This window comes from Pygoscelis adeliae, unplaced genomic scaffold, assembly GCF_000699105.1.
Source record: "Pygoscelis adeliae isolate BGI_AS28 unplaced genomic scaffold, ASM69910v1 Scaffold60, whole genome shotgun sequence".
NCBI lineage: Eukaryota > Metazoa > Chordata > Aves > Sphenisciformes > Spheniscidae > Pygoscelis > Pygoscelis adeliae.
In genome coordinates this window covers 2135469-2148975 of record NW_008823954.1, presented here as the reverse complement: position 1 = coordinate 2148975, position 13507 = coordinate 2135469, and the positions used below count along the sequence as shown (strand labels likewise).

At 38.7% G+C, this 13507-nt stretch overlaps 1 protein-coding gene across 1 annotated transcript in view; it reads left to right on the top strand.

The window, feature by feature from the left end:
* The first annotated feature begins 2243 nt into the window (after positions 1-2243).
* The window catches only part of UBN2 (ubinuclein 2), a 48251-nt gene continuing 36987 nt past the window's right edge, over positions 2244-13507 (top strand). Inside the window, exons 1-4 of the mRNA XM_009322831.1 lie at positions 2244-2311; positions 3024-3105; positions 4635-4727; positions 10694-10795. Coding sequence (XP_009321106.1) covers positions 2244-2311; positions 3024-3105; positions 4635-4727; positions 10694-10795 — 345 coding nt within the window. The remainder of the gene's footprint in view (positions 2312-3023; positions 3106-4634; positions 4728-10693; positions 10796-13507) is intronic.

Sequence of the window (13507 nt, the reverse complement as noted above, 5' to 3'; positions counted from 1 at the left end):
CCTTCCCCTTCCCCCTCCCCTCCCGCCGGGCTGGGCCCCGCCGCGCTTCCTCCTCCCCGCTCAGGGCCCGGCGGGCAGCTGCCCCCGTCCCCGGCCTTGCCGATAACGTTATCGGTCGCCCCGTCCTGCTCGGGGGTGGTCCCGGCCAGGAGGGGCGGCGCCCTGGAGGGAAGTCCGGCGGCCTCGCCGTCGCTCCGGGCTTTCCCTGGGGCTGAGGTTGCGCCTGAGCCCGTGGGGGGAAGGGGAGGCTTCGCACTTGTCGCCCCTGAGCTGGCCCAGGGCTCCGGGGTGGCTTTTCTGGGAGCTCCTGGCGTTTGCCGCGAGCAGGGGCGGGGGAGCGCCAGTGTCTTGTGCCCCGCTTACCTCAGTTCTCCTTCCCTCACCTTGCCTGCCCGGGGAGCGGTAGTGTTGTATCCTCCCTTCCTGGGATCGCTTTCCGGCAGCTGAACGAAACTGTTGGTAGGCCGGTCCGTTTTCCGCATTGTCTGTAGGCTGTGTGCAGGTAGATGAAGTGTTATTAGCCCGGCTCTGCTGCAAGCCTTGAGAAGCAAGGAAGTGAGCGTTAGCAGACTTGGAGATGAGTTTCTGCAGTCTTGGGGGGGCGGGGATGAATGAGAGTTAATGTTGTTGAAACTAGAGCCTCACCTGTAACTGTTACGAACTTCATTCAAGAAAAAAAAGTACTTTCCCTTTTCCAATTCCTCCCAACGAGAAAATATTTGGTACTCGAGCTACTTTGGTTTTTAAGGAGAAAAGCTTGTGCAGACAACTTTAAGAAGCAAGCAGCATTAGCCAATCAACAGGACCCAGTGTTCAAGTAGGAAGGAGAGACGCATGCCCTGATGCTGGTCACACTTAAGCCACTCAGTGAGTTGAAGATACCAGTGAAGTTGCGCTTGATTTAAATAGTTGTGGCTCCTCTTAATTCTGGTACATAGGCAGTTTTAGAGAAGGTTTATATCTTATTGGAAAGGGCAGGGGGCAAGGAAGTAACTACTGCTGGGAAGGTTGTGATAGCTCTGGTGGTAAAAGCAAACCTCAAATACCAGTACTAATATCGCCATTGGATTTTTACATCCAGCATGAACTTGAGAATGGTTAAAACTGCTGTTTTAAGAACCAAAGTGTTTCTAGGTGATGATGATGCTGTAACTATACTTGGCAGCCTGCTCGCTTTTTGTTCTGTAGTAGGAGGGATGTACACACTAGACTGTGTTCAAATGTGGAAGACAGAAAAATCAATGACTGTGATTTTAGTCCTTCTGAGATCTTCTGATGCGAGTTAAAAGGTTCCTTCTGTTCATCCTGTCCCACAGCTGTTGTGGGCAAACAGTGCCAGTTATGACTCCTCTGAATTGTGTAGCATAAGCATGCTGCTCTGTGAAGTGCCACCCTTCTGAGCAGTTCCTGTATGAAGGTGCAAACTGTTAGTGTTTAGAAGTGGTTCAGTATGTGGAGGTTGACTTTTCCCTTTGGCAGCTCCCAGTTCCGTAACTGCATTTTTTCTGTAGGCTGGTAATATGTTAATCACATAATCGGGGAAAAATAGCTTTTTTTATGTAGTTCTGATGCAAATTCCATGTCTTCTGGGGGGGAGCATTGATTTAGGGGATTTTTGGTACAATTGGGATCAGAGACTGCTTTCAAGATAGAAGTAGTTGTAGAAATGCTTTATAAGAAATTGTGTATGTTTTTCAGCTTTCTGTAGAGTCCAGATTGAAATGAATGTATCATAATGGCCTGTCTATTGCTGGACTGGGTGGAACAATCAGCTGATTATGTAAAACAGTGTCATAAATTATGATCCTTTTAAAGTGATTCTGGACTTTTATTCTTGTTTAAAAACTGATGTGTACTTGGCCTGTCAATTTAACTTCTTGCTTGCTGTATGGTAGAAGCTGGAAAAGCTACCCTGATATGGTAGGGAGGACTTAAAATCTTGTATTAATCAGCATGGAAAGAGAGGAGAAACACATTTTATCCAGCAATAAAATTAGTGCATGCTGGTTCCTTCATAATTAAAGCAAATACAAGAAGAGTATTTGCTCTGCACACAGCACAGGAGGCTTAGGATGACAGAAGTCTGTCTCTTACCCTGGTCGTTCTCAGACCGACAAATTATGTAACCTGTTCAAAGTCCTAAAATGGAGAAAAAAAAATGTGAAAGGAAAACTGATCCTGCTTGTGGAGTAGAATAGCTGTGGTGATTTATACCAGTTAATGCAGCAAACTACCTTGTTAAAATGAAGCTTGACTGTGAAACACCTGCCCTCTACACTTTGCTGCAGAATTTGAGATTTGTTCTTTCCAAGTAGGTAGTAACTGGTTGGCAGTTAATGCTGTGGTTTTAAGTGGACTTTTAGATTTCCAAATTTGTTGTTGTTTTTGTAGTAATGATTCAGTTTAAAATGAACAGTTCATATAAACTTAGCTATGCAAACCGTTTTTGTAGGGTGAAGATTGATTGGGTTTTCTGAAAGCTATTGTTGACTCCTTATCCCTTATAAGACATTGCTCAACTTCCTTATAAATATTCCTATTAAAGTTCAACATTACAAAATTAGGAGCTTGTCTTTCTATCTTGTAGTGTTGCTTGGAACTGGAGTAACCAAGAAGGGTTCTCCAGAGGCAGGCTGTTCTGGGAATGCAAGGACTGGTGCACAGGAATACCTTCAAATGTTGCTTTAATAGGTCTCTTAATGAAATTGTAGAGAATCGCAAAACTTACTTGACAGGATGAGTGCAACTTCTTTTTTGTTTTGTTTTGTTTCAAATTTGGGTTCCTAGCCTGAATCAGAAGTTAGTGGAAATGTTTATGTTCGAAACTCGTGCTGTCCTTGTCCTGCTTTTTTGCCTTGATAAAGAGAACATCCTTTGATAGCGTTGTTGGTAGAGTTCATCTTTTGGTAGGAATCATTTATGTAAAGTTTTTGGATGTGAGTAATATGTTAGTGTGGTTGAAGAGTTTATTTGCCTCTTGAAAACTGGCGGAAGTGAAAGTGTGCTCCCTTTTCTGTTGGTAGAATTGAAGCTTGGTGTGTAAAACTTAACTTAAAGCGGGTGAGCGAGAAGCCCAAGTTGGCTTCTGTCAAGCAGGCTGTAAAGGTGCTGAAGTAGTAATGTCTTAAAGGTACTGCAAAGTCTGAGAGACATCCATCAGAGCCCGCAGAAACCGTCAAAATTAGAACTTGCTTGGATTTGAGATTCCAATAGTGCTTAACTAATCAAAGTGATAGCTACAGCTTTCAGAGTTTGGTGGAGAGAGGCAAGTTAACGCTTCAGTACTAAGTTTTGCTTGACCTCTGGTCTCAACCTTGTCTCGTTTCACAATTAAAAGAAACCAACATTTGCCTAGCAGATGACATGGAATATGTTTTCCCAGCTAAAAGTAGAGAAAACAGTGTTGCATGAATTAGGCAGTATTTTATATTTAATTATGCCTGCAGGAAATATGTATGTAACTTAAACTTAAGTTTCAGGATTAACTACAACCTCTATTAATTTTTTCTCTAAGTACTCAGTTTAGAAAATGGAAGATAATTAGTGGTGTTTGCAGTTTTGCTCAGCTTACCTTCCTCATTACATTGGTCTTGATACTCTTGAGCTAGTTTATCGTTATTTGGTCACCATTTAGTCAATATATTGGCTTTTCATACTGTGGAGGAAGTATCTTGCTTTTCTGAACTTAGTGTTGCTTTTTGTTCTGTCTTAGCCTACCATAAATCTTCGTTTATTCATTGATGAGTGGTCCATGTGCAGTGAAGTTAGTTGCCATCCATAAAGTTCTGTAAAATGGAACTTCATTCCACCATATTTTAGCATCCTAGTACTTTCTCCCCTTCCAACAATTACCATATTCTATGTGAACTCTACTTTGAAGAAGGCAGCCCTGTTTTTCTGCCATACCTTATTAAAAAAAAAAAACCACTGTGTATACCCTTGATTACTGTTCATTGACTTCATGTCAGTGAAAACCTCTTTCTCAAAAAAAGAAAAGGAGGAGGGGTACTTCCTGCTTATTTGTACAGCTGGAATATTAAATCTTTATTGTCCTTGTGGCTGCCATAGTGGGAATCTTGTAGAATTCATGCTATGATTACTGAAATTATCTGAAGAAAAATATAACAGTACGAGAGTTAAAGGAGTTACATTAGTTATGGCTGTAATTTACTGAGCTTTTTAGTCTTCTGGCTGCTTCCCTGCTGATTAGCGTACCAGGTACATCTTGTGTGTTGTATCTAGAAGGATCACAGCACCAATAAGAGGCACCAGTGGAAGCAGAAGTGAAAAGGAGTTGGATTTAGAGAGAGTTCTTTCTCTTTGAACCTCAAATGGCCATAGTTCTCTCTTATGCTTACACTTTCAGTTGAGGTTGTGGTGGAATGCTTGGGAAAATATAACTCTGAGTCTTTCTCTTAACTTTTCTGTTTGTGTTCTCATTAGAAGAAAAGTAACTGAATGATAATTGAACGGGTCAAACTAATTTTTAGAGACTAAAGTAAGTATTTGGACTCTCAGTACAAATTCTGACTGCTTAGTCATCAGAGCATTGTTTATTGACATTTAATAGGTTTTTATTAGATGTGCTCTGTGTGTTTCTTATGGAATGAATATTGAACTTCTGCATTTTTCAGAAGAAATTGGTTCACTTGGAAGATCCATTTAATGATGAACAACGTGAGCGGCATGAAGTGGAAATGCTAGCCAAGAAGTTCGAGGCAAAATACGTGAGTTACTGTACCTGTATTAAAATACACAAATATTTAATAGTGATAACTTAGGATGCTGTAGAGATGTTAACATCAGGTTTTTTCCTGAACAGGGTTGCTAATGTAGTGTCAAATGACTTCTGTACGTTTCGGAGCTGACTGTCTCATTATATTTCATTTAAGCAGCTTGAAGCTGCTACAAGCTTATTAGACAAGCCTGCTAAATAGATTTGCCTATAGGATGTTATAGCTTGTGAAGCTATTCTTGGAAAAGCTTCCTATATAAATACAACTGAGTAATAGATGCAGGTCAATATTCATGATGAATACTGTGCCGGAGGAAAGAATTTTTATGTAATGCTGTTGTGCACTATTGAACAGCTCTTCTGTTTGAGCTAAATACTCATGAATCTTGATGAATTTCTGACTACTTTTGAATGCTTCCATGGGAAGTTATTGTTGAATAATACGTCATTGCTTGATGAGTTTATCTTGTAGCTGCCAGCTGCCTAAAGATACTCTGCTGACTCCTGAAAGTGTGACATGAATGACTTGAACAACACTAGGTAGTAACATAAAGAGGCTTTTACTAATAAATGAAGGTAGAAATCAGAAAATGTTGACTAAAACCACACCCAAACAGGTCTTTAAAAATTCATATGGGTAGGGTTGGGTGATTAATTCTGAGCCGGCAATCAAAACTCATCATCATGCTTAGGCATGTTGATATTCTGGATTACTATTAGAGCACCTCAATAATAAAGAAGGGAAACAAAACAAGAGCAGTCATTTGTATCTTTTGCTGTTAATATACATACTAAAATCTTTCTTGCCTGATTTATTTAGATTTTTTTTTTCTGGCAAAGGCAGATTTCTGAGTGCCCAGTCTGTACATTCTGTAGAAGTAATTACTATTTCAGGGCACGTTAGCTGTGATACATAGCAAAAGAAACCCTTAAACTAAAAAGAATCATCTTCATCTTTTAGAGGGATTGATGGAACCCAGTATACCCAGTGAATTGAGAACGCAGTTCCAGAATACTGTTTGCTTTTCATTTGAATGATAATTTATTTTTTGAACCTCAGAAAAATGTTTCAACTGTACTTTTCTAGAAAACTCATTTCCATAATACAAGTTAAGGATTTTATAACATCCTGAAACAAGTTGCTTAACTACAGCAGATGAAAGTCAGTGTAGAGCATGTAAAGCAATATATGTAGGAGGGAGTGGTAGTGGAAGCAATCTAATTTTACATATACATTTATGCATACATCAAAGCTAAACACGTACGTTTATGGACAAAACATGGTGTTATTAGACTTACAAAAACTTGAGTTCAATGCTCAGTAGTCATAAAAAGGGGCAAATAGATACTTTTTGCTATTAGAAAGCAGTAGGTAACAAAACCTAACATTTTACAACAGTTTAAATTCATGGTGCGCTTGTATCTTGATTACTATTTGCACTTTTGATTTCTTGCCTTTCTCCCATTCTCTGCCATACCTCATGCCCCTCAGCCCCACAAAATTCCTGGGAGGGGAATGTCTTCTGTATAAAGGACAACTTACTAGGTTAGGGCCACTAAGCATGGAGGGTGGTGAGGGATTAATAGTTCTTGTGTGAGATACACCCTGTCCTTTCTCTCTTCCAATATGAGAACCGTTGGTCTCTGCTTACTATCCATGCTCATCTCTGTACACTGACCCTGTACAGCTGCTTATGTTCTGACAACATCCAGCCATCTTCTGATTCTTGTGGTGAGATGTTTGCTCCTTAGCTTAAACTAGAACGGGGATCCCATGAAGTAGATACCCATTCTCTTCTCTTTAACAGCGCTTCAGTGTAAAAGTAATCACTGGTTTGTATGAGAAAGTAGAGTTTTTTTTCAGATTTGCAGGAAGTACTATATCCTCCTTTAACTAATTAGGTATTACTTATCTATATCCATTTAAAACTGAGTCAAACAATCTTTTTAATCATAGCACGTGTGGCAGTGCTTCTGAAAAATTTCATGTGTGAAGAACAGTCTTCCTTGAAGACTTTTTACTTCTTTTCAGATAAATTCCTGTACTCATAATCAAATCAGTACAGTATTGGATATATCTTGCAGATAATAAGAAAAAACCTATGAATAAATGTTTTAATAAAACAAGATGCATAAAGTTAATGTACCATTTGTTTACTTAATTATTCAGAACTTTTTTGCAGTTGCTGCGTATTTTAAACATCAGCATAAAAATCTCTTCCGAATGGTTCCCATTTTCTTTTTTTTGATTACTGTTATTCTCTAGACAAAATCAAACACTGTGTTGTAAAAACATGATATTGAATCTCGGATGATATTATACATAATGTGAGAATTTTTACTGGATCAAAACAAAGGTCGATCTAATGGATGGTGGCATAGTCCTCTGACACTAGTGGAATCTCATACTTGAAAAGTATAACAGAGTAAGTGTGCACTGATATTACTTCACTGTGCCTGTCTAGCAATCTGTGGCTTAATTTCTCCCAAAGCCAAAGGTTGCATGTTTAACTACCCTTTGTATAGCTTTCTGCCATAAATTTGCCAGAGCATTTTGAGTTCACTGAATTTCAGATTGTGTTCCATAGCACTGTGTACCATCATGATTATGTCCTATGAAAACATACTTTGTGTTTAAACCTGATGAGTTCACTTGGTGCTCCATAGTTTCTTTACTGTAAGAAACAGTGAAATATTTCCTGTTCTTCTGCATGCTGCATGTGAATCTGATGCTATCATCTGCATTCAGCACTTTTGTTCCCCAGCTGAAGTGTCTTAACATTCTGTTATTGTACAGAAGCAGTGTTTTTTACCTTTAAACATCCTTGTTGGCTTACTGTTCCCTTTTTTGTTCTAATTTCTTTTTTTAAATGAAAGGATATTAATGGTAGGATGCCCTGATTTATCAGTGATATAATGATGACTTCTGGTTTTGTTCTCTGTTCCTTTTTTCCCCAAGTCCCAATTCTTTTCTTTTTTGACCACTCTGGATTGTTGAGCAAATGTCGTAGAACTGGGTGTAAAACCTGCAGTGCTTCCTGAGCAGCATAAATTGGGAGCACCCTGTACTTTTTCTTGTTTGGGTTGTACTTCCTTTGTGTAGATTACCTTGCTTTTGTTGATACTGAATTCAGCTGATGATTTATCATACGAAGTTCAGAGCAACTGTGAGGTCTTTCAGTGATTCTTCAGTTGTCTTTTTTTATTTACTATCCTCAGTAACTTCTGTCATCTCACACACACCCCCAACTGTTACCCCTCTCTGTTGCTTCTAAAGATGAATGAATACACGTTCCTTGGTGATTTCACTAATTACTTTCTTTGCCAAAATGAAATATTTATTCCTACCCTTCCTTTCCTAGCCTTAAACCAGACATTAATTTGAGTCGACCCTCCCTCTTATCCCATGATAGTTTGTGGTCTTTAAAGATCTTTGGACCTTTTCTAAAGCATTTGAAGTACTGCTTCCTTCTACCAAAATTCTTTCCTGCTCTGGAGTATATTCTTGTGCCTGCTGGTTCTGTTCTTTATAACTTCTATTAACTTGCCCAATATAGAGTTCAGGTTTACTGGTTTATAGACTCTGCTGTGGCCCTTGGAAGATTCTTCAGAAATTGGCATTGTATTTGCCACCTTCTAGTCCTGTTGGGCAAAGGTTGTTTAAAACTTAGGGTAAGTGCCACAGTTAATTTGTTGAACTCGTATTTGAGTTTTCTGAATACTTGCATGAGTACTATTTGCAGCCTCAGGAACTAGACATCTTAATTTGCTTTAGTATCATGACTGCTTATGCTCTGGGGCAGAAAGGTTTGGAGGAACTCTTTCGGGAGAGGTGAAAAGGTTCAGTGGTAAAACTTCCCTGAACTGCTGCGTAGTAAGCACTGATGCAGGTAATCCCTACAGTTCTTCTGCTGTGGTCTTGCATCCTTAACATCTTGATCATACAGACTTTAAATACACTTCCTTAAACATAACTGGGTAGAACCAGGCCTGAAGGAAATTCTCTAACTATACATACAATTGTTCAGTTATTCTCATATGTCTGAGTACAGGTTACTATTTTAATCCTGCTTTTATTCATTCGGGTATTATGAGACTTCTTTTTTGTTATTAACTTTGTTCCATATCTGCACTATGTTTTTATGAACAACAGGCAGTCAGAATGTATTGAGACTTTTAACATTTTTTTTTAATGCCCATACACTGAAATCATAGAATAGCCATTGCTGCAAAAGGATTTTGGACTCACAAACAGGGATGATGATGGTTACTTAGGCTTAGCAAGAGATGTGGTACAGAGGTGGATGACATTACACGTTAGTGAGATCAGTAGTGGTAAAGTATAGTTTATGTAGCACTCTTCAGACAGCCTGCTGGCGCCTCAGTCAGAATCATGAGAATTACATAAGCTTTTGTACTGGAGTTTAAACAGAATTCTTAAGTGCTACCTTTATTTTTTTGAGATTTTTTTTTTTCTTCTCTCATCCAAACTTTTTAAAAAAGAAAAAAGGAAGTACTGCATGTTTGGGGAACGTGCAGTCATTCAGATGTCTTACCAGATGAGTGACTGTAGGGGATGATAGAACTGATAGGAAAAGTTAGGAATACTTAGCTTGGAAACCTGAGGCTTCGAATATAGCTTGGAAACCTGAATTAAAAATGGAGCTCACTTTTGAGGCTTTTCTCCTAGGACTATTGCATTTGTTTATTTAATTATACTTGAGAGATTCCTGTTTGCTTGCAAGAGCATCTGCTTTACTTAGTTACAAACTTGAATTCTTGCAAAATATTGTTAAAATTGAGGTGTTCAGATGCTTACGCTTCTCATAAAAGAGCAAGGATGAAACCTCCTTTGAACAGTGTCTGCATACTCATAGTAACAAGTGGGTTGTGATATTTGGATGTCACAACTAGAGAGACTCATACTTATTCTAAACATGCTTAGAACTCTGGAGTCCAGGCAGAGAAGCTTCAGGAGCAAGTCTTTTCGAATTCGTGGAAGAACACTGGTTACCATTTTAGTGAAGGTGGTGCCTTTTGGAGAATTTTATCTTTTAAGACTTTTATATTGACAATTTTGACAATATATGGGAGTCAGAAAACTAGGCCTTATATCCTAAGCAGATTCCCATTTGTATAACTAAGTTTAGATTCCCTGAATGTTTGAGCTGGGTCTGAGTTTTTACTTGACTTTATTTAACAATAAAACTTTGACATGAGAAAAGTACTTACAGGTTAAAATAAAGTTTACTGTCTCCTGGAGGTAAGTGAGCCCACAGTCTGTGATGCGGCTTCTGGCTTTAAGTTATTCAAGTAACCATTTCATGTCCAGTCCTATTAACTGAGGTGACAGCTCTTGCATTTCAAAGGATTTTATCTTAATATGTTTTTCTTCAGTTATGTTATATGAATGCTGTAACTTCTTGAGAACTCAGACACCATATCTGCAAGTACCAGATCAGTATTTTTCTCTTTTGACTTAGGCTTCACTTTTCTGTAGAGAAGCGATCCATCTTGTGTGGGGAAACACTTTACTGAATGCTGGGCTATCCGTATTTTCCTTTGTAATGACTCTGTAACATACTGAAAAACTTAACACTTTCTAAATTACACCAGTCCTCCTATCACTAACAGTCCTATCACTGTGTTTTAAAAACATAGGACAGTGAAACATCTCTAAATAGGAAACGTTAGGAAGATCTCGGTCATGCAGAAACCAGGTGGCTAGTGAATACCTTTCAGGGACGATTCTGGTGAGGCTATAGTAAAGCATGTTTGCCAGAACTTATTCCTGTGTGCAAGTTTTTATTAGTCATCTAGACCATCTTCAAGGGAGCATCCAAGAAAGCAAAACTACTAATTCCCAAAATGACCATCCCTCCAATGCCTTATGTTTTGTAGACTTTAGTACATTGCTTCCCCATTTCCCAAATGATACAGTGCTTGCTTTGTTTTCAGGGTGGAAAGCCCCACAAACATCGGAAGGATCGCCTACAGGATCTAATTGATATAGGTTATGGTTATGATGAAACGGACCCTTTCATTGATAATTCTGAAGCGGTAAGTAAAGCCTCATCAAAGCAGCAACAAGAAATAAGACAATTCTTTTTTTGATAAAGAAAGAAGGTAAGGGAAAATACTTTGTATCCATGTATAACTGGTATGGATCCAAAGGGCATACTACTTTGGGAATCCAGTGAATGATTGTATCTGTAGTCTCATTCAGATATCATTATGCACTGCAAGAATTAAGAAAGCTATTGCTATATCACATAATTTTCCAGCTTTAGAAATGAAATTATTTGTGCCCTTCATTTACTGTTGATTGAAATTACACTGGCTCTGTTTAGTTTCTTATACTAGCTCTCTGGATTATTAGTAGATTACTGGTGTTAGATTTCCTGCATTAGATTAGGATGCAATTCTGCTCTTAAAAACGGATAAGAATAGGATGGTTATTCTAAACATTCACTGAGTATGTCTGAAAAATTTGAGATAAAACAGCTTGATTAAACAACAGGATATTACATCTTATTTTGTCTGAATATTTTTCAGAAATGAAACATCTCGAGGTAAAAGAAAAAGGTATTTGTTAGGTGCAGGCAATATCAGGGATATCAAGAGGTTTATAACAGGGCATTTGAAGATATCTTAGAGGTGATACATGAAATTACAAAAATGAGGAAGTGTGGAAGAGAGAGTGGATGATATGAAATCGTGGAGACCTCTATAATTCTCCTTTATTAGATGTCAGGAAGAAGTAGGTGTACTGCTTAGTCAAGTAAAAATGAACAAAAAAACCCTGACAAAAACCACCTGACACTTTAGCCAGCCTTCAGTTTCCTCCACTGCTGAGTGACACTGGACAAAGCAGCAATGATCTGCTGCTCTGAAGGAGGGAGCTAAAAGTCTGAGTGGGAGAGGAAAAATGATGAAAAGGAGTTGAGAAAAGAGTAAGAAAAGCACAGAAGTGAAGTGCATTGCTTAGCATACATTATGTCAAGCCTCCATTTGAATGTGGTAGTAGATCTGGGAAATTACAAAACTTTGTAAAGAGCTTCTGTGAACACTGAGCTGTGAGGTTTCTAGCATATAGAATATGCAATGAATATTGCTCTTAAGAACTGCATGAGGTGCACAGAAGGTGTGCTGCAGAACTGTTACCTTCTTGAGCAGAAGTTCAGCTGTTAACTGCAGTGGATAGCAGGCTGAGCTCATCTGTGTGTATTGTTAGTTTTGAACTAGGTCTAAGGCACGTGAATGAGTTGCATGAAAAGTGAGTTTGCTGTAAATGCTTATTGTAGCTTGTATTAATTTGTCCTTTTTCGTGGTCTAGATTAAAATTGTAGTTGAACTTGCCAATATTAAACTGTCCTATTATTCTCCCTCAACTTCTGGTTGTGTTTCTGGAAAAATATTGGGGCCTAAGCCTTGGTATGGCCTTTCCGAAGGCCACATTCTGATCTTCAGCTCAGTAAGAACAGATGTGCTTCACTCCAGCTGAGAAACCACTTGAGTCTATAGACTTACCTGGTTTCTCACTGTTGCTTAAGTTAACCATCCTCAGTTTTGAAATTTTATGATACAGGACCCAAGTTCTATCTTGGTTTTTTTTCTGGATTTGTTGTGACCTATCACAGATCTGATGTGTGATTTGGCTAACTTTCAGTACTTATAGTACAGGTCTCTATCAAAGATGTACATGAGTCCAGCAGGGTTGAACACTCACTGGTGTATTAGTACTTCTCATACTGTGCCTCCTTCCAGTGCTGTTCTTGTTACCAGCAGCAGATCCATTAGATTTGCAGGAGCATTTACTTCTGATATCTCTTGCCAGACTCCTTGCAAGAACATACAAAAGGCAGTTGTTAGAGGACCAGATGGTTGTATCATGTGGTAGCTGTGGAAGCTACTGGGGAGAATGGTGTATTCTCTAAAGATTGCTCTCCTGAACAAATCATTATGCCTTGTGTCTGCATTATAAATACAGACTAGTGAGAGGCCATCTCTGTTTTGCTTTTATCCCCGTTTTTACATAGAAAAGAAGGAAAAAAAATTGCACTGTGTGCCAGCTGCGGTCTAAGTTGCTGTTGCAGAGCTTAAGAGTCCTTAAGTTCAACAAATACTCTCATTCCACCTCAGATGCAAATGGGAAGTGTTCAGAAGGAAAATCTACGTGTCTGGCTTGCTCATCTTCTGTGTGGCCAGCTATTAAATCACCGTGTACCCTGACAAATGTCAGAGCCAGGCTCAGGCTGGACTTACTTCCTTTTGGAAGATATACTTTCTTACTCATAAAAAGCTAAAATATCCTGGGCACAAACACTTGAAAAATGAGTATGAGTGCCTCTTGAACTGTTCCAGGATTGGCATCCTGTTGTCTCCCTCTGTATCTCAGAAAAAAAAATAATTGAAAGCTTCCTTAAAATTTTAGTCCTTTCTCTTGTCACAGGTGTGGAAGAAATACTGAGTTCCTTGGCACTGAAACAGATTTATTCCATAATTTTAGAGATATTTTCCTTCTAAAAACAGATTTTAAGGTAATGCCATCAAATACTATTCAATAAATTAAACAATAAAACTCTAAGCGTGTTTTTAGCAGGCATTGTAATTGAATTAAGGAATTTGCTTCCTTTGGATCCATTTCCAATTAGGCAATTTTGTATATATAACAGATGCATATATATGAAATACATATGTAACAGAGTATTTGGGTCCTCCAAGGATCCAGGAAAGCAATTGTTCTGCTTGTTTTCTTGAGGGCAGGGATGA